General features: G+C 53.6%; 1 protein-coding gene and 1 long non-coding RNA gene across 6 annotated transcripts in view; one reads left to right on the top strand and one right to left on the bottom strand.

Annotated features, from left to right (window-relative positions):
* Positions 1–499: 499 nt before the first annotated feature.
* The window catches only part of SLC6A20 (solute carrier family 6 member 20), a 59,189-nt gene continuing 38,503 nt past the window's right edge, over positions 500–21,185 (top strand). For 2 of the 5 annotated variants that reach the window (XM_055557120.1, XM_055557123.1), the window contains exons 1-4: positions 5,327–5,565; positions 12,300–12,440; positions 14,078–14,169; positions 17,984–18,211. In XM_055557120.1, the coding sequence (XP_055413095.1) occupies positions 12,326–12,440; positions 14,078–14,169; positions 17,984–18,211 (435 nt within the window). In that variant the 5' untranslated portion in view covers positions 5,327–5,565; positions 12,300–12,325. The other 3 variants (XM_055557121.1, XM_055557122.1, XM_055557124.1) reach the window with 3 other exon arrangements.
* On the bottom strand, positions 4,674–5,327 carry LOC129634812 (uncharacterized). Its single transcript, XR_008705916.1, has 2 exons — positions 5,119–5,327; positions 4,674–4,859 (listed from the first exon to the last, which is right to left on the bottom strand). It is a non-coding gene; the product is annotated as an uncharacterized LOC129634812 (long non-coding RNA).

Below are 21,185 nucleotides of genomic sequence, written 5' to 3' on the forward strand. Positions count from 1 at the left end.
GTTGCTCTCCTTGTGTGTTTCTGCCTTAAATATGGAGTAAGATAAACCATATGGAGTTATCCTTTCTGGGGGTAAAACCTGGTTGAAAATGGGCTCTTTGGTCCAGTCCATTGAAGCAATTCCTTTTACCAGAGTGTCAGCTCCAGGAGGGCTGGGGGCTATCTGTATCGTTCACAGCCCCATCCACAAAGAGTGGCACACAGGTGGCCACACTGTAAATAACCCCTCCCCGGAGCTCGCAGCCGAGACACCAGCCCCCGCGTGGAACCGGAGGGGCCGGGGCGCCTCCCTGTTCGGCGCAATGTCGGGCGCCTTCCCGGCCGCGGCGGCCCGGCGGCGGGGTGGGGCTCGCCGTCACCCATTTACTAGCCTCGCCCCTCCGACGGGCGCGCCGTTAATGAGATTAGCAATTAAAAAGCCGGCGAGAGGCAGAGGCGTGGGGCCATCCCCTGGCCGAGCCGGGCGGTACGGCGCTCCTGGCGGCCGCGCACCCACCGCGCCGCGCGCCGAGCCCGGGGGCCATGGAGAAAACGCGGCCGCTGTGGGCCACCCCTCTGCAGTTCGTGTTCGCCTGCATCTCGTACGCCGTGGGCCTGGGCAACGTGTGGCGCTTCCCCTACCTGTGCCAGATGTACGGCGGAGGTGAGTGCCGGCGCCCGGGCTGCGCCCACCCCGCCAGACCGGCGTGTGCCCCTTCCGACCCGGGGGGCCCGGGGCGCGCTGGGCTTGGTCCCGTGTTGTGTGCCAGGAAACTGAGGCTCAGAGAGCGAAGCGATTTGCCCAGAATCACGGAGCCCGGAATTGGACCTAGGACATCCCAGTCCACAGCTGGAGCCCTTTTCCAGAGCTCCCTCCCGAGCCCTCTGGGGCGGCCAGGCGCCCCCCAGCACCCCCTGTCACCCCGGTCGGTCAGGCTGCCGCGCTAGGAGCAGTAGGAGCCGTCAGGGACACTCTTTTCCTCCCTCCGGAGCAGTGGTGATGATCTGACTGCTAGTGTGTAAACCTCACGTTTAAGTGTAAAAAGTGAGCAGGAAATTGTGTTGTTTAACAGAAACTCGTTATACAACTTTCAGATCCGAAGCATATTCCTGGCAGCATGACTTGAAACGCAAGATAAAATGATCTTGAGCTAGGCTTTTTTTTTTTAAACTTTTTAATCACAAGATTAATTTGGGTTTGGAACCACAGTAGGCAGGAAGGCTAATCACTCTATTTCAGTTTAGTTCGTTTGTTTTCTGCAAAATTTCCCTCACGTCGCAGGGCATCCCAGCCTTTTACTGGACAGCCGCACACCCACACAGCATTCCCCTGCCTTGCACGGAGCTGGACGCACCTTCCAGGACCTGCCAAGGAGCCCCGGACACGGCCAAGTGCATTTTTGGGAGGCAAGGTGGCAACAGGGATTGAAGTCTCAGCATTAAAAAAGTTTTTGAAGTATTCCATTTCTAGAACTTTACCTAAGTAAAATAGTTCTGAGAGAAGGCAGACACCAGAAGGATGGCCTCCGTCTTTAAATAAGAGCAAGATATTGGAGACCTCCTAAGCCCTCAATTAAAGGGGACTGCTTCCCTGAGTTCTGGGACCTGCACGCCACGCACGGTGCTCTTGGAAGCCATTAAGACGGTGTTTTCAAAAAAAGTATTTGAGTATTTTTTCACGTCATAGATTAAACAGAGGGAGGGAAGTCAGATTCGAATCTGTATAAAATGAGTGCTCTTAATTATGTTTGAAACAATGCAAAAAAAAGGGAATGAGCAAAAACATAGCCAAGAGAATAAAACAATAGATATCTCTGGGTGGTTTTTGCTGACCTTGTGCTATGTGTGCGTGTGTGGTGTCTTCTGTAATCAGCATGAGCTGTTTTTTGTTTTTGTTTTTTTTTTTTTCACAATAAAGGACAACGAAAGATGTTAGGTCAAAGTATTTACCAAATTTAAGCCATTTAAGAAGACCAAGACTAAAACACTGCTCCGTCAAGTCACTCTCACTCCCAACTCCCAGCTCAAAAAAAAGAAAAAAAAAAAAAACTTGACAAAAGATTGTACAGGTTTTTTAATATAGTGCAATCTTAATCCTCTGACTCCTTCTTAAATTTGAAAGACATATATATTATATATCATAATTATGTGAAGTGCATGGGTTCTCATATGCTATAACAGCTTGATAATTGACTTTTGAAAGCTGTCAGGATGAGATTTCCACATCATTCTGTGTTCAGCACACCTACCTGCAATACCTGTATCCTGGCTACACGTTTCCCAAACATCAGGCCGGGTGAGCCGTACTGTCACAGGGCTGTTTAATCCCTTGTTTCTAACAACACCATCACCTGGATAGTCTGCAGGTAGACACCGGTAGGGAGGGGTAGTTCTGAGGTAGAATACAATCGACCCTGGAACGACAAGGGGGTGAAGACACCCATCCTCTGTGCTGTGGAAAATCCCCATATAACTTACAGCTGGCTCTTTGTATCCATATTTCCTCTAGATCCACGGTTCAGCCAAATGGGGATTATATAGTATTATTGGATTTACTATTGAAAAAAGTGTGCATGTAAGTGGGTTCATGCCATTAAATCAGGGTGGTTTAAGGGTCAACGGTGTATATAAGTTGCTGGGGAGATGGTAAGACCTTCAAGAAGCAGGAAAAGAAGGAAGAAATCTTGTACCTGGTACAGAGTCCACTTAAGCTGATAGATGGACAGGTTGATGGATGGGTGATGGTTGAACAGAGAATGGATACTGGAGAGAGGATGGATTAGGGGGTGGGGGAGTGGATGGATGAATGGATGGATCTAGGGTGGACAGATGTAGCTTAGGTGGGTGGCATCCTCTCAGTCATGTGTCTGCAGATCAAGGACCAAAGAGTTTATCCTGTCTCACTGAGCATGTGACCACCCAGCACCTACCCCTGTTCTCACCTCATCTTCCAGCACGCTCTCCAGTTATCCTGAACAGCTCTTTGTTTACTGAACACTCACTCTGCCTGCACACTTTGCTCAAGCTACTTGTCCACCTGGACGTTAGCCTGGGGCACTCCCAGCACTTGGTCTGAAGGACTACACTTTGTTCTAGAGTTTCTCCCCCGTCTCTGTGAAGTGGTGGGGTCAAAGGAGGTGTCCAGTCAATGTCTGTTGAATGAAGAAGGCAGGTCTGTGAGGAAAAGCTGCCGAGTTTGGGAGGCGGGGGAGCGGGGGGCTTTCCCGAGCCTCTCACTGCCCAGTGATGTCACCTACAGTCAGTGACATGTGTTTACACTCCCATCCTGTACCTGACTGCTAACCAACCACATCATGAAAAGCTCTAGTGGGGTGTCTAACTTCCCTCCGCACAGAGCCCTGGCTTCCACCACCCCTACCCCCCACCCTCCAGCCAACAAAGAGCTTGTTTATAAACCGCAGAGCCAGGCCATGCCCAAACACTCCCCGGAATAAAAAGGATTAGGGTCCCGCTCCTCTCATCAGGCTCTGCCCGTGACCAGCGAGGCTGGTTTCCTGGCTGCTCTGCGGGCCGGGCTGCACGAGGAATGTTAATTCTGAAGATTACAGGCCAGCTGCCGGCCCAGAGCAAAGGAAAGGCAGCAGAAGGGACTGGTCGCAGTCTGTGCTCCGCAAGGCCAGCCGGCCTTGGCGGCTGTGCCAAAGTCTAAGGCCGTGGTGTTCGGGAAGAAGTCAGGATACAAACGTGTTGCATCCTAACGTGTGGAAAATGAGTGCACCCACGGTTGACTTTTATATAAATTTTCTCTTCCTCAATGGCTCAGCGGGTAAAGAATCTGCCTGCAGTACAGGAGACACAGGACACACGGGCTCAATCCCTGAGTGGGGAAGACCCCCTGGAGGAGGGCATGGGAGTTCCACTGCAGGATTCTTGCTTGGAGAATCCCATGGACAAAGGAGCCTGGCGAGCTACAGTCCCTGGGCTCGCAGAGTCGGACGCAACTGAGCGCGCGCTCAGATCATGGAGGAATAACCAGTTCTGTGGCTGATGGAAAGGTGGATTATTTTTTCCCCTTATTTTCTATATATGATATTTACCCCTTACGGGGAGGGGGGCAGTTAGGGGACACCTGACTCGGAAGTAAGATGATGGGACTTTTCTTCAAAGCCCCTCCTGCTCCTCCCTGGTACTTAGATCTTTGCATCTCGGATTTGCCCACGAAGCTTCTTGATGAACTACTGGCCCCACCCTTAGAGATTCTGACATGGAGACCTGGGGGAGAGGGCAAACTGCATTCCACACTTTAGAGGAATCCCACCCCGCCAGGCCACTAGCTGCTGGGAGCCAGGCACTGGGGCTCCATTCATGTAGTGCTGGCTTTGGAAGGAGGAGCAGGACTTAATTTATAGTGTTTGCTGGTGTGTGATGTAAACACTCACATGATGGCCGCATTCACACGGCAAGTGTGGTGTCCAGTGTAGTGTGGGGTTTGAGGAGACGTGCAGCTCTCGACAGCGGGTGTGAGCGGGCCCCGGCACGCCTGGAGCTACAGCCCTCTGGGCAGCACCCAGCCTGGGACTGAGCCACTCTGGGTCAGTCCACGGATGGACAGGCGGACGGCATGACCACTGCTCCCTTGTACTGTGTGTGCATGTGTGTGTGTGCGTGTGTGTGTGTGTGTGTGTGTGCGTGCTCACGCACTCAGTCTCTGGCTCTTGGTGTTTCTGCAGAATCCGGAGTTTCAGAGGCTATAAAGTGTCAAGCACAATTTGGCAAGTAAGCTTGAGATGCTGGGTCCCAGGCGTCAGGAAATGTGGCCGGGCGGTCCCTTGAGACAACACGTCTGTGACTCATCCTGGGGATTCTGGGTTCGGTCCCAGTAACAACCAAGCTCTTGGGCTCCTAACACGTGCTGGGCACCTGGAAGGTGGACACAGGGAACTGCACAGAGATGCCAGCAGAGTTAGCTTGGGGTTAGGCTGGGCCCAAAATAGGGAAGAACCTTTGTATTCTAGCACAAGTTAATCACTAAAGGGATGTTGCCTTAGGCTTGAATTATACATAATGAGCCATCTTTGGGAACCCTGGCTCCCAGGGTAAGAGGCATCAAGCTAAAATAGCTTTGTTTATCTCACAGGAAGGACTGTCCAGGTGGCTCAGTGGTAAAAAAAAAATTCACCTGCCGATGCAGGAGACCCAGAAGACGTGGGTTCGATCCGTGGGTCAGGAAGATCCCCTGGAGGAGGAAATGGCAACCCACTCTAGTAGTCCTGCCTGGAGCATCCCCTGGACAGAGAAGCCTGGCGGGCTATGATCCTTGGAGTCGCAAAGAGTCTGACACAACCGAGCGACTGAGCACTCACAGCTCAGAAACATCCTGGTCAGGCCCACGAGTGAATTGGCTGCATTGCTCTCCCCCATTCCCCCAACCAGGCTGACCGGAAGCAGGAAATGCTTGGCTGTACGCCCTCCCCCTTACTATAAAAGAGCCTGATTTCTTAGTCTCAGCTTTGAGTCCGCCATCTTCTCAGTCTGCTAGCTTTCTGATTAGAGTTGCTATTCCTTGCCCCAGCAACTCATGTTTCCATTAATTGGCCCGTCATTCAGTCAGGAGTACAAACTTGGAGTAAGTAACAGATTTGGGGGAATGTTTGAGTAAGGCCCTAGCAGCCCTCAGGACCGCTTGTTCTGTGCACCTGGGCTTCAGAAGTCTCCAAAGCAGCACTGGTTTCTCCAGTGCTTGGCGTTGGGAGCTAGGAATTGATATCTGGGATCCAGTGGATTTCATAGAGTAAGGTAAATCACGCTGGTGTGTACAGCCGGAAACTTGATTTCCTTTGGGTGTGGGGCTTTTTCTTCAAAATAAGGCAAGTTGTTATGTATTTGAGTGGGCTACCCTGTTGGAGAGAGGAAAGAGTTGCTGGACTTGTACCTGGTTCGTTTGCTTCTTTGTTTTCTGTTCTTTTGTACAGATTTATTTTTTGGCTGCACTGCATCTTCGTTGCTGTGCTCAGGCTCTCATTGCGACCTCGGGCTCTAGGGCACGTGGGATCTTCTTGGACCTGGAACCCATGTCCCCTGCATAGCAGGCGGGTTCTTTACCCCGGGACCACCTGCTTTCTCGGATGTTAGCATGTGTATGGGCCGTCTATATTTTGTCTTGAATTTCTGTCTTTAAAATGGGAAATGTTTCAACTGTCCCTAAAGAAAGCCCTCAGAGGCGTGTTTTGGGTGAGTGATCTGATTCCAGCTGTGAGCGGAAGGTGATTTCACTGTAACCCCGAGTGGCCACTGCACCTGTCAGGGTCTCCTCCCCAGGGGGCTCCAGCGGGGTGCCCCAGGGGCCCTGTGCACCAGGCACTGCCGCCCTTGCTGTGTTAGTGACGTCGCCTGTGGCCTCCTGCAAAACCCCGAGACCAAACTGGAGGTTTATTTAGGATTTTCTGATTGTCTTTGGGGTTTTTTGTTTCATTTTGTTTGACCCTGTTCCTCCACTTACAGCCAAATCAATTTGATGATATTTAAAACATTTAATGATGTCACATGGAGGAGAGTAATAGAAAAGAAAAGAAAAAAAAAAAAAACCTCCTCTTATCCCAGAAGAGAAAGGTTCCGCTTGGTTCCTAAAATCACCAAACGCCCCAGCCCAGCATTCAGCCTGGTTGTTTGATACCAAGGCAAAGCACCCTTTTGTAGTTAGAGATGATCCATTGCTATTTATGGTCTTAGGGTGGCTGTTCTGTGAAGAATGGGGGGCGGAAAATGACATTCTCTACATGCAAGCGTTTGTGCTATTACACCAGAGAAAATAAGAAAAAGAAGGTAGGGAGAGTGAGGACAGGTCGTTGCAAACCTTAACTCTTCCAGCTGAGCCCAGGATGACCCCTTCTTCAAGGGATCAACCAGAAAACCCTGTGTGAGCACTGGGACGCCGGGACCCGGTCTCGTATCACCATCTAAGACCCGACAGGGCACCAGTTGGGGCCAGAAGCCGCTCCCGGGACAGGGCAACTTGCCTTACCCCGTCCTCTCATGGGGGCCTCAATGCCAACCACCTGCTGGCTAGGTTTCTCGGACGAGTTTATTTGGAAAGATCCTGACCCCCTTACAAGGAGGCTCTCCTACACCTGAACCCACTTGGCAGTATCACAGCTGAACCAAATTGGGTCTCAATGAGGGAGGCCTGCTCTTATTCCAACGTTGCTTATATTAGTATGTCCTAGCCAGGCTTTGAAAAGCGGACCCAAAGCAAAAGAGTCTGAACAAAATTCAAGCAATTCAACAAAAACCAGTGAAGACCCTTCTAAATTTTTGGAAAAGATTTATCAGGCCTACAGACATTATACTAATACAGATCCTGAGGCCCCTGAAAATATAAGGACGGTAAACTTGACCTTTTTTTGGCGGGGGTTAGGGAATACCTTACAGCAGGAGAAAGTTGCAAAAATTAGTGCGTTTGGAATGAACCTTCTCAGTTGGTAGATGTTGCTTCCTAAAAGGGTTCAACAGGGAACAACAACAGAAGAAAGAAAACACAAAATGAAATGCCACTTTTTTGGAAGTGGCACTGGATTCCGTCAAAGATGAGTAACTCAAAGAGTTTAAAACCTTGGGCACTATACTAAGCTCTCCACGAGTTTGCCTCCAACAGGTAGGTCTGCCTGTCCAATGAAGTAAATGGTCATTTCATTGTAACTGGAGATGTGTCAACCTGTTTAATTTTGTCCAAGTAAAAAGTCACAGCTAACACGGTTTCCTCACGCTTCTGTCGGTGGCTGGGCGCTTCTCTTCCAGTCTCATCAGGCCTGGCTCACACGGCTACATTTGCTGGTGGGTCAGTTGGGGTGGAAGGCCCCCCACGTGTTGGCAGTTGGTGTCGCGTTGGCTGGACCCCTTGGCTGTCCTCCGTGTGGCCCCTCATCCCCAGGTGGCCTCTGCGTGGTGGCCTCAGGGCTGGGCTCCAGAAGGATGAGGCTGGAGCTGGGAGGCATCTTGAGGTCTGGGCTCTGCAACCATCATGGTGCCCCCTTCCCCACATTCTAGTGGACAAAGTAAGTCCCAGGGCCTCAGCCCAGACCCACGGGCGGAAATAGACTCCGTGTCTCTGCAGGAGCGGCCAAGAGCGCACATGTGGCAGGGGGAGGTGGGGGTGGGGGTTAGTCTCCCACTTTTGCCCCATTGACATGCAGGGGAGCAGGCTCACCAGCCTCAGGCCTCTGTTAGCTTCTCTCTGATGCCAGGCTCTCCTCATACAGAGCCTGGGTCAGTATTCTTATATAAAAGGAGTTTGAGGAATAGTCCAGTTGGAAGAGGGTTTGGTGAGTGGGCTTGTACTCAAACTGATCACAAAACAAAATTCTTTTATTGAGATTTTTTGCATGCAGAAAAATCGACATTTTTTGGTGAACAGTTACATGAATTTTGACCAGTGCAGGCAGCTGTGTTATCCGCACCACAATCATGCCCCGAGTAGTCAGCCCCTCCTCACTCCAGCCAGCCCCCGGAAGCCACAGCTTTTTCCCTATAGTTTTGCCTGTTTCAGAATGTCGTATGAATGGAATCACACAGTACGTCGCATCTTTTGAATCTGGTATCTTCCACTTAGCATAATGCTTTTGAGATTCTCCCATGTTGCTGCTTGGGAGAGCTTGTTGTTTTTTTTTTTTAATTGGCTGAGTACCATTTCCTTATATAGATACACTAGGATTTATTTATCCATGCACTCACCGAAGGACAATTAGATTGTTTCTAGTTTATGACACCGTGAATACAGACCCTGTAAATGTCAGTGTATAGGTTTTTGTGTGAATGTAAGTTTTCATTTCTCTGGAGTCGATACCCAGGAGTGGGATTTCTGGGTCATACGGTAAATGTGTGCTTAACTTTAGAAGCAGCTGCCAAGCTGCTTTCTAGAGTGGCTGAACCATCTTACATTCCCACTAGCGATGTGTGGGAATTCGCAAGTCCTCGTCTGCGCTTGGAATCGTCGGCGTGTCGTGTTGCCGGCATTCTGTTCGGTGTATGCTGACACCCCGTGGAGGGTCAAAAATGCATTCTCCTAGCGAACACGGCTTATGTATTGTCTTCAGTGAAATGTCTGTTCATTCTGCACATTTCTGAACGTGTTTTCTCATTTCTGAGTTTTTATTAATATATATTCTGGATATGAAGAAACGTGGATGTCTTTGTCAGATGTGTCTCCCTGATGCTTTCTCCCAGTTCGTAGCTTGTCGCTTTGTTTTCCAGACTTCTTTCATGAAGCACAGTTTTAAAATGAAGCCCAATATCTTACCAACATTTATCAATATTTTCTTTCACAAAAAGCTTTTCTGATGTTGTATCTAAGAAATCTAGGCCTAACCCAAGGTCAGAAAGACTTTCTCTTGTGTTCTCTTCTAGAAGTTTTATAGTTTTAAGTTGTCCATTTGGTCAGTGGTCCATTTCAAGGGCCTTCTTTTTGGGGGGGTGAGCGGTGTATAAAATGTGAGACATGGGTTGAGCTTCACTTTTTCTACATATGGATGGATTGTTCCAGCATCATTTGTTGAGAAAGTGATTGTAAACCAGATCCACTTGGGGTTGTGTGTCTGTTGGATGGTTGGGTGATGGGAGAGGATAGTAAACCCACTGAAGGAAGGGCAGGGCTGCAGAGCCCTCATATCCCCATCTGGGCACCAGGCCTTGAATTTCCAACCTTCCCACGGGCAGTGGGCCATCAGGCAGGCCCTGTGAAAGAGAAGAACGTTCTGTGGACCTTGCCAGGCCTCCCATGGTTACTGTTTAACATCTCGGGTGAAATGAAGCTTTTCTTACAACCACTGAAGGCTGCTCCAGGCAGGCTGTATCAGCACAGCCTGTACGGATGGTGTCTGTTGGGCGCAAGCCCCCCACGGCCTCTTGGACTCCTTGCTGTTGAGAGGAGCCGGTTAGATGATGAAGCCCGGCGAGGGCCTGGCAGAGTCCAGAGATGAGGGGGCAGGATTTGCTGTCGCCCTGATGTGAGCAGGGAGTTCGGAGCTGGGTGTGCAGAGCCCTGCTGGTGTGCGGCCTGCTCTGGTGAGCACACGCTCGCACCTTTCTCTCCGAGGTGAGAGGGTCGGGCGGGGGCTCTGCATGGCCTTGGTGCCAGCCGCCTCCTTCTGGGATTTCTATCCCGAGGAGATAAATGCACGGACCAGGCTTTGCTTACGATGGCAGAAGACCAGCAACAGCCTAAGTCTCCAGGGACCGATGAGGAATTGTGGGCACGTTCTCCTAGTGGAATGTGGACACGGTGTGGTCCAGAGAGTGGTCGTGAGACCCTGTCGTGAGAGAAACGTGGGCTACAGGACAGCATGCGTGTACAGTGGCGGCTTTAAAAAGAAACCTGTTTGGCTGTGTTGGGCCTTAGTTACTGCACGCGGCATCTTGTGTTGCGGGACGCAGGATCTTTTTCTTGCAGCCCACGGGCTTAGTTGCCCCACGGCATGTGGGATCCTAGTTCCCTGACCAGGGAGAGAACCCGAGAACCCTGCATTGGAAGGCGGGTTCTTCACCACTGAACCACCAGGCCAGTCCCCAAGGGAGCATTTTTGTGAGTATTAGATGTGTCTATGAACATATGTATTCTGTTTACCTTAATACTTCCAGAGCCAGTTCCTTCTGTAAGCAGCCCTTAATCCCTGCAGCTGTAGGGTCAGGGTTTTCTTTTACTCAGAAGTCCTGCCCTCCTCTCCCAGCGAACGTTTCTTCAGGTCCACTGCCAAGGAGCCAGGAGCTGGGGGAGAGGTGTCCGAGGGCATATGGAGGAGGAGACGGGACCAACAGCAGAAACAGTGGGGCAGCTGGCCTGGGGCCCCCCCTCCAGCAGGCTGCCAGCCTCTTTCCATGTGTCTGAGGGTGGGGGGGTTCTTTCTTAGCTCTGTTCACTCACCCTACTCCCCACTATCACCAAGGGTCCTTGTCTGCAGATGGCTCCTTGGGAACCAGTGGTTCAAATCTGCACTAGTCATAGCGGTGGTGGTGTGCAGTCGCTCAGTCGAGTCTGACTCGGTGCAACCCCGTGGACTGGAGCCCACTGGGCTCCGCTGTCCATGGGATTTCCCAGGCAAGAATACTGGGGTGGGTTGCCATTTCCTTCTCCAGGGGATCACCCCGACCCAGGGATAGAACCTGCATCTCCTGCATTGCAGACGATTCTTTACCACTGAGCCACTTGGTAACCTGTTATTAAAATGAAAATTTAGGCCGAGGGCCACTGTATAAAATGGACATATATACAACAGAAGTGCTCCTTCAAGGGAGGCGGTGGCCTGGGTTCTGTCTATTGGGGAGCCCTTGTCTCCACACATACCTATCAAGCCCCGGCCTCGTCTCTGAAGACATAAGCCCTGTGAAGTACCTGTGGCTCTCGACAATCATGAGGCCACTGAAATTCTTCTGCCCGGGTGACCCCTCGTGGGCATAAAGCAGGGCTGCTATTCTCCCATCCTCCGCACACTCAGCTCGGGGCCTGGCCCAGACGAAGTGTTCAGTGAGGCACCTGTTTAGGGTAACACCCGCTGTGGGGCACCATGCGGGCCCCGTGAAAAGCCCAAGGGAAGTACGTGGAGGTGGGTGGCTGTCTGGCCGGATAAAGGGGCGATGTTCAGAACAGTTAACCACTCAGCGGCCTGGGCTCTGACCAGCCATTAGCTGCTTTAGTAGAAATGGAACGGGGGCTTCTGGCAGAGGGGCGGGGACAGCCGAGGCACTGAAGGCACTCGAGGGTCTTGGGACAGGGGCACTTTACACACAGGATGGAAGTACTTAGAGATATTAAGGACTCATGTGGGTGCATGTGATCCGTGGGTGGAACGGTGAGTCGAAAGGTAAAAGGATAGAAGGATGGGTGGATGGAAGGACAGACGAGTGGACAGGTGGAGGGATGGATTCTGGGGAAAAGGGAAAATTCAGGAATGGATGGATGGGGCTTCCCTGGTGGGTCTCTGGTAAAGAATCCAATGCAGGAGACAGGGGTTTGATCCCTGGTCCAGGAAGATCCCACATGCCACAGAGCAACTAAGCCCCTATGCCGTGACTACTGAACCTGAGCTCTAGCACCCCGGGGAACCACAGCTACTGAAGGCTTCTCACTGCAGCTGGAGAGTAGCCCCCACTAGCTGCAACCAGAGAAAGCCCGCGTGCAGCAACGAAGACCCAGCACAGCCAAAAGTAAACAGAATATATTTTAAAACTGTGTTTAAGAACGGATGGATGAAGGGAAAGTTAGGAGAAGGAAGTGGCGAGTAGAATGGGGGGCGGTGGAGAGGGAGGGTGTGTGTGGGGGTCCCCGGGGGGAGCCCCGGGTGACGGCCCAGCTTTGTCTCTGCCCGCCTGCAGGGAGCTTCCTGGTGCCCTACATCATCATGCTGGTCGTGGAGGGCATGCCGCTGCTGTACCTGGAGCTGGCGGTGGGGCAGCGCATGCGCCAGGGCAGCATCGGGGCCTGGAGGACCGTCAGCCCCTACCTCAGCGGCGTCGGTAAGTGGGCACCCCTCAGTCCCGTCTGGAACAGGGAAGTAGGGTTTCCCTGGTGACTCCACAGCACAGAATCTGCCTGCCAACTCAGGAGACGTGGGTTCCATCCCTGGCTTGAAAATACCCGCTGGAGGAGAAAATGCAACCCACTCCAGTATTTGCCAAGACTCAGACACCACTGAGCGATTTAACTCATGCTACTTATGGCTTGCCAGTATTCTTGCCTGAAAAGTCCCATGGACAGAGGAGCCTGGCCAGCTACTGTCCAGAGGGTCTCAAAGAGTCAGACGAGGGGGCAGTTCCGCAGGATGTGTGAGGCCTGAACAGCTGCACACACACATAAGAAAGAAAGGCCCAAGACAAGAACTGTAACCCAGTGTCTGGGCCCTTCCACCGGCCGCTGCGGGACCACACAGTGGCTCCTGCTAAGTACTGACGTCTCCCCCCGTCAGCGAGCACCAGTGCTAGGAGCTGGCCTGTGAGTGTGAGCTCACGAATTGTCATCACACCAGAAGGCTTGTGGGGTGCTGTTAATATCCCCAGTGCATGGAAGTAGGGGCCCAGTGAGTAGCAAGAGGGGTACTGCCTTCCCTCTCGCCTCTTGAGTTACTTTGAGCCAGTGTCTGGGGCGCCCTCGTGGGATCTTTGCTGCCCAGCGCGGCCCTTGTGTGCCAGGCTCCCCTGGGAGCAGGACGAACTTTGGCCAGCAGTGGCCACGGTCTGTTCTGCTCACCTCTCCCACACCCACACCCACACCCCCACACACATACAGGCAGAAAGGGGAACAGGAAAACACAGGAAAGTTGCAGGAACAGGACACGTGTGAACTGGCACGTAACTTCCTCTCAGGTGCAGAAGAAGTGTGTCCAGAGGCCTCACACATCCAAGCAGAACTGCCCCCTCCTCTTGAACGGCTGTTAATTTTTAACGTAGAGGTGTGTGGTTTTACTATCTGCCCAAGCCGTCAATCACAGAGGGCTTCTCCGAGGCAGCGGAGAAGCTGCCTAATAGGAAAAACACCAGATGTGGGTGCCAGCCGGGGATGCTGGTGAATGTTTACCAGCCAGCTCTGCAAGGCGGGGTTGGGTAGGAAAGGCCCGAGGAGAGGTCCCGGAGCAGGGGCTCGGCCCGGAGGCGCGCACTGGCTCTCCAGACCCCCACACTCTGCTCCGGGTCCCCCGGCACCCCGACTGGCTCCCTGCAGGCCTGGCCAGCTCAGGGGCAGCCCCGTCCCCTCCACGCCTGACACTGCTCCCAGCCTGCTCCCCACCACCACCGAGCAGGGTGTGGCACCAGTGACCCCGCTGTAGGCAGGCCGAGGAGCGGGCAGCTGTGACGTCTGGCATCAGTGACTCGAGGCGTGAATCCCAGCTCCACCGCTTCATAGCGGCGTGGCCTCGGGCAAGCGCTGTGTTGGCTTCCCCTCTGCGAAGCGGGCCTGAGGTCACGACGCAGCTGTCAGGCCCCTAGAAGAGCGCCCAGAGCAGCGTCACCAGCTTCACGGCCGAGGAGGCGGGGAGGGCGGCAGAAGGCGAGACCGACTCTTAGAGGGCGCTCGCGGGTGCCAGGCCCCACAGCTGGCCCTGTGGGCGTGTCCTGGCTCCGGGCGCTCCTCAGGGCCCCGCGTCCTGTCTCCGCAGGCGTGGCCAGCGTGGTGGTGTCCTTCTTCCTCTGCATGTACTACAACGTGGTCAACGCCTGGGCCTTCTGGTACCTCTTCCACTCCTTCCAGGTGAGCGGCCACGGGCAGCAGCAGGAGGGGTGGGCAGCAGGGCCCGGGGGGCGGGGGTGAGGGGCGCTGGCCTCAAGGGCGCCATGCCAGGCCAGGGGCGGCCAGGCACCCCGGGCCGAGCAGAGTGCTTCCGAGCCGGGGATCCGTGGACCCCTGCTGTTGTGTGTGATGTGTGCATACGTTTTTGGGGAACAGGCCCCCAGATCTCATCAGGCGCTCTCTGAAGGATGTGACCCCCTCCCAAATAGTAAGAACCGCTGCCTGCTGGGCCGGGGGAACCTGTGGGGACAGCTGATGGGGACGGGCCCCCAGCGGAGTGTGACTGCATGGCCTCCCCCCCACTCTGCCTCCTGCCTCTCACCACGTGTCCTCCCAGGTTTCTGACCCCAGCCGGGTCCCTTCTTGTCTTTGCAAAAGTTCTAGAAGAACCACTGTCACCCTGTAACACAAAGATGCGCATTTGAAACATGCATTTCTGATTGTAGCCCTAGTTGATGCTCATTGTAGAAAATGTGGAAGGGACTGGGGCTTGTGGTGAAGAGAGGACCCTAATTCCACGCCGAGAGGGGGTCTTAGTGTCCAAAGCTTCCCCTCGTGGCCTGTGTCCACATCTTTTCCTCCGAGTCTGTCTGTCCGCTCCCAGGGCCCCTCTTCATGCAGCCTCCTGCACCTCAGCCTCTTCCCAGACAGGGAAAGATGGGGAGACGGGAGCCCCCTGGGGGGATGCCTGCCCCTTCACCACGGAGCCAGGCCTTTACGAGCCAGACCCTGTCTCCAAGGTCAGAAGCTATGTGGGCCTGGTCGTGGACTCAGAACTGACCCCAGCTTGTGAGGCCAGTCTCTGGAGCATTTGAGTACACCCTTGAATCTTTGGGGCCCCGAGAAATGCTTGGGTGAATGACCTCAGTAGTCAGGGGCTGGCATCCTTCTCAGAAGATGCTATATCCACATCCAGCGGTAGCTTTCCACTCTGCCACACCCAGGTCATCTGGTTGGAAAATGCCCTGACAGGACGGACTCTGCCCTGAGCTCACCTGTGCCTCCCTTCCTCCCCCTGGGTCAGCCTAGAGTTCCATGAAGACTAATCGCAACTGTGCCCCTCCTCCACCTTCCGGGTGGCAGCGGGGCAGCCTATCTGCTCTCCCGCCTAGGGACCATTCCGTTCCTCCGTGCTGGGCTGCCACGTGTGGCCGGGCAGGCCGATGCCATTCCAACTGCGGCGTTGCCATACGTGCCGCGGGCATTATATACAGGCATCCTGAAGGCCGTTTTCTGAAAGTAGAAGCATTGTGTGAACAAATCAAGATGATTTGACCATTTTCCAAAGGCAAAAATAAAGGATATAAAGTAAGGGGGTACCATTTTCTAACCCTCAGAAGTGTCAAAGTCACGGATTCCTGGAAATCACTTGGCCATTCATTCCAGCCCTCACAGGACCATGTGCCTCTCCCGCATCCCTCTGCCGTGAGGCTGCCTCCATGGTCCCAGAGGAATGACCATGCCAGCAGCTGCAGACACTCACTCACACTTGCTCCAGGCCAGCTAGCGCCACCAGCACTTTAGAACTATGCCCTTGTGTAATCACGGCCACGCCCTGCGATACTGATGCCCCAGCTTCCAGAGGGGCAAAGTTGGAAGGCTGGACGCAGCAGCCTGGCCGTGGGGTCTGTGCCCTGGTCCAACCAAGTCGGGCTTTCCAGCTTTTCCCCGTGGGAGCTCCAGGCTAATAAGCATGTGAATGCAGGGGTCTCGGCCTCCTCACCTAATGATTCAGGGGGAGAGAGGCTGGGTGCTGAGAAGTGGTCAGTCTAAGTCCTTCCATACTTAAAGCTTCTCCATGCTGGCTGCGAGCTGGAATCACCTGGGGAAGCTTTTAAAACTCAGACCCAGGCCCCACCCAGACCAGTGAAATCTGAGTCACTGCCTATGCAGCCTGGGTGTCAGAGTTTTTAAAGCCTCCCTTCCTCTGAGTGATTTAAGTCATGTTTGTGTAGCCAAGGTTGGCGACCAGGCTGTGCTGAACAACAATGAATGGACGCAGTCAGTCCCCCCTAGGCCAGGCGGATCCAGGGGGGCTGTGCTCTGGGCTTCAGGTCCACAGGGACCCCCCCCGCCTGACGGGGGTGCAGTCCTGGCTGGCACTCCACCTTCGTTTGCTCCACGCGGCCTTTCTCTCCACCAGTCCGCCTCGCTCAGCAGTCCAGCCCGACGGTCTGTGTGGGGTGCTGGTCCATGAGGGTGAAAGTAAAAGCTGCAAGGCCTCGGATGTGAGGCCAGGAGGTCACGCAGCCGCACCTCAGTGCCTCCTGCTGGTCAGACCTGGACACAGGTCAGCCCGGGTCACGGGCAGGGGCAGAGGGCGCCGCCTCTCAAAGGGAGTTGCTGGTGGTCACCTTTGGAAGCATTTTAGGTCAAAGCTAGAAACCGGCTTGGAGGGGTCGTTTTCTGCCAGGGGTCCCAGTAGCACAGGGCCTAAGCACTTTCCAGGTGATAGACGTGGGCTCCAGCTCCTTACCAGCAGAGTGGCCCTAGCCCATCAGGTAATGCTGTAGGGGCTCATTTCTGTTTCCTGTGAAATATAGGGGTTGAAGCCATTGGGGTTAGACTTGCTTCTGTCAGCGGGGAGTTTTTATCTAATGAAATCTGATCCATGTGGGGCTGGTTTTTGGCAGAGCAGAGGTGGGACCCTAACCCCCTCCCTCCCCACTCAGTTCAGCACTTCTCTTTAGCTCTTGGCCTTCAGTCATGTTCATCATACCTGCACCATTTCAGTTCAGTTCAGTCGCTCAGTTGTGTCCAGCTCTTTGCGACCCCATGAACCGCAACACGCCAGGCCTCCCTGTCCATCACCAACTCCTGGAGTTCACCCAAACCCCTGCACCATTTAGGCACTCTGGTTTCTAAGGGAGAGAGAACCCAGCTGGAGCTAGCTGATGCAGAAGAAGCCCTTCCTGGCTCTATCTGCAAAGTCCAGGAGTGGAACTGCTTCAGGTGTAGCTTGACTCAGGCTTAACAGGAGTCATCAGTACCTGCTCGTCCGTCTTAGATACAGAAGAAGGCTGCGGTGGGGACGAACCGCAGCCCCCTCGAACTTCCAGACACAGTGACTGTTAGGAAATGACCATCTCCACCCAGGTAGCGAGGGCAGGACCCAAGTCTTATTCCTGCTGGGACTTGCTAGGGGCTTGTGGAAATAAAGACCACCCAGATGAGAGCAAGCAGAGGCTGTTTATCCAGAGTTTGTTACAACGAGGGAGTCCCATCACTTGCATTTGACAGAGACTCCAGGGCAGGCAGAGGACTGGGGAATTGTGTTGGGTGTGTGACTGGTTAGGGGAGGGTCTCTGGCTTTTTCCTCTTGGTCCTGAGTTGGAGGGAACACAGGTTCAGAAAGCTGCAGTCAGTGACCAAGTCCTGGCCGGTCCGAGCTGATGACTGCAGGCGCTGCGGTTTGGGTTCCTGGGCTGGAGGCTACAGAGGTTGTGGGTCAGAGTTCATTTGTCATAGACAATCTGGCCATTGTCCCTTTGATTCGATCTCTCCCACCCAGCATAGAGCTGAGATGTTTTCAGCAGACACCCACGGGATCAGTGGGAGTGTGGGGCCCCTGCCCGCCTGTCCCTCTGCCCAAGCCCCACCTGTGCCTGGGGTGAGGGAGAGCCTTTGGCTCCTGGTCTGCCTTCAGGAGCTCCTGCCCTTTGGGGACCAGTGACCTCTTCCAAGAGCCTCCCCTCAGGGCCAACTCCCGTCCTCCCACCCCGACCTTTGGCCTCCACCTGCACCTCTGAGTGTAATGTTTCTTTTGACCCCATAGGACCCCCTGCCGTGGTCCGTGTGCCCGCTGAATGGCAACCGCACGGGCTACATCGAGGAGTGTGAAAAGGCCTCTTCCACGCAGTACTTCTGGTACCGTAAGACCCTCAACATCTCGCCGTCCATCCAGGAGAGCGGGGCGGTGCAGTGGGAGCCGGCGCTGTGCCTCATCCTGGCCTGGCTGGTGGTGTACCTGTGCATCCTGCGGGGCACCGAGTCCACCGGCAAGGTAGGACTTGGGGGGTTAGTGCCCCGGGCAGCGGTGAGGCTGCCTCCGCAGCCGGCGCTGGGGAGGAGGGGCGGACGGCGATGCTGGCTTGCATCTAGCCTCCAGAGACGGCCAGCAGTCCTGGAAGTCAGAGCCCTGAATCTTGAAATGAGGGCCTCCCCCGTTCCCGGAAAGATGAGCCTGTCTGTCCCGGTCCCCCGCCCGAACCACCCAGGGGAGCCAGGCAGCTCGACCTAGTTTTCCTCTCTCTGAAAACTTGTCACGTCGATGTCGTCCCCAACACACACTGCACTCAGCCTCAGCTGCACCGCCGGGAGAGCTCCTAGAACTTGGGTCTGACCCTCAGCTTCCGAGACGGTCTGTGTGGGGTTCCCCTGAGCACTGGGACTTTCAAAGCTCTCCAGCTGACCCGAGTGAGCAGCTGAGTCTCAGAACCTTTGGTCCAAGCTGCTTTCCATGACCTAGAGAGCTGTCGGGCCTGATTAGAAACCTCATCTCTTCGGTGTGTCCCTAAGTTTGTGGTCCTGCCAGAGCGGGGACGTTTCTTTGATCCGCTCCGTGTGGAACGTTTTCCTGGAGGGGTTCCCTCACCTCCCATCTCTCTCCAGCGGCAGCAGACGCTCTGGACGCGCGTGTGCCCCCCTCACGCTCAGTCACGGCTCGCAGTCCATCCGTCGTGGGTGGGACACGCCCGTTGTTTCAGTCTTCAGTCCTTCCCAATAGATCTCTCTGTCCGCTCACCTGAGGCTTTCAGAGGTGAAGTCCTGCCCCAGGGCGCCGAGTAGAGAGGGCAGAGCGAGGCAGACCCTGCTTTGGCCCAGAAACTCCCCATTATTTTTGATCGAACACCTCCTGCTGGCCCACACTTTTCAGGACTCAATCAAGCCCAGCTTTTCCCTTCTGAAGGCCGTACGAGTCCACCTGGCCCCTTGCTCCTGGCCAGCTCCGTCACCTTCTCCAGCCCGCCTGTGTCTCTAACACTGGCTGGTCTGTTTACGCCATTAGTCTTAGCGTGGCGCCGTCCTCGCTGTAGCCTGTGGCATCTTTGGATGCGGCGTGCGCGCCTCTCCCCGGCTGTGGCGTGCGCGCCTCTCCAGCTGTGGCGTGTGCGCCTCTCTCCAGCTGTGGCGTGTGGTCTCAGGAGGTGTGGTGTGCTGGTTTACTTGCCCCGCAGCACATGGGATCCTAGTTCTCCAACTAGGGATCAGACCCCTGTCCCCTGCACCAGAAGGCGGATCCGTGACCACCGGACCACCAGACCACCAGGGTAGTACCCCCACTGTGTGTTTCTTGAGGCATCAAGACCAGAACTACCCACAGTATTTTAGGTGTCCGGTGACACCCCAGTTCCGTGTCTAGTAGGTTATCTTCTTTCGGTTTCCGGGGCCCCGTGATGGCCAGCATCTTAGTCCCAATAACCCCCATCTCACCATCAAAAAGCTGAGATTCTACAGCAACTCACTCTGTCCCATCTTGAAGTTTGGAGGATATTTTATGCTCAGAAAAATGGTTTCACCACTGGCCTGTGCCAAATTATCATGAACATGATCCAGAAGATTCAAGGGCAGTATCTGCAAATGTGGAGATTCAGTGTTCAGTTCAGTTTAGTTTAGTCACTCAGTTGTGTCCGACTTTGCGACCCCATGAACCACAGCTCGCCAGGCCTCCCTGTCCATCACCAACTCCCAGAGTCCAGCCAAACCCATGTCCACTGAGTCGGTGATGCCATCCAACCATCTCATCCTCTGTTGTCCCCTTCTCCTCCTTGCCTTCAATCTTTCCCAGCATCAGGGTCTTTTCAAATGAGTCAGCTCTTTGCATCTGGTGGCCAAAATATTGGAATTTCAGCAATGAGGCCATCCCTTTTCCAGATCACTGAGAAACTTGCTAAATGAGGACATGTCATGACATGAAAACTTACTATTTCCTCGGCTTAAGCTACGCCCCTCTCCATGACAAAAGTGCCCAACAGTTGTTAGTTTATGGTGTACAGCAAAGTGATTCAGTTGTGGGTATTCTTTTCATATTCTTTTCCTTTATGGTTTATTACAGGATATTTAGTGCATCCTGTGCTAGACAATAGGGCCTTGCCGTTTATCCATTATATGTATATATATTTTATAGTTTGCATTGGCTAATCCCAGACTCCCAGTGCAACCTCCCCTACCCCCCTTTTTCCTTAGCAACCACAAATCTGTTCTCTGTTTGTTTTGTAGATAGGTTCATTTGTGTCATATTTTAGATTCCACGTATAAGTGATATCATATGGTATTTGTCATTCTGACTTACTTCAGTTAGTATAACTTCTGGGTCCATCCGTGTCACTGCAGATGGCATGATTTCATTCTCTTTATGGCTGAGTTGGAGAAGGCAATGGCACCCCACTCCAGTACTCTTGCCTGGAAAATCCCATGGACGGAGGAGCCTGGTAGGCTGCAGTCCATGGGGTCGCTAAGAGTCGGACACGACTGAGCAACTTCACTTTCACTTTTCACTTTCACGCACTGGAGAAGGAAATGGCAACCCACTCCAGTATTCTTGCCTGGAGAATCCCAGGGATGGTGGAGCCTGAAGTGACTTAGCAGCAGTAACAGCAGCATGGCTGAGTAATAGTCCATTGCTTACATATATCACATCTTTATTCATCTGTTGATGGACATTCAGGCTGTTCCCATGTCTTGTCTGTCATGAATAGTGCTGCTGTGAACGTAAGGGTGCACGTATCTTTTTTAATTTTAGTTTTGTCTGAATATATGCCCAGGAGTGGGACTGCTGAGTCATATGGCAACTCTAGTTTTCGGAGGCTTTCTCTAGTGGCTGTGCCATCTTACATCCCACCAACAGTGTGGGATGGCTCCCTTTTCTGCACACTCTCTCCAGCATTTGCTGTTTGCAGACTTTTTTTAATGACGGCCGCTCTGACCGGTGTGAGGCGATGCCTCATTGTAGTTTTGATTTGTCTAGTGACTAGCGA

This window comes from Bubalus kerabau, chromosome 20, assembly GCF_029407905.1.
Source record: "Bubalus kerabau isolate K-KA32 ecotype Philippines breed swamp buffalo chromosome 20, PCC_UOA_SB_1v2, whole genome shotgun sequence".
Lineage (NCBI taxonomy): Eukaryota > Metazoa > Chordata > Mammalia > Artiodactyla > Bovidae > Bubalus > Bubalus kerabau.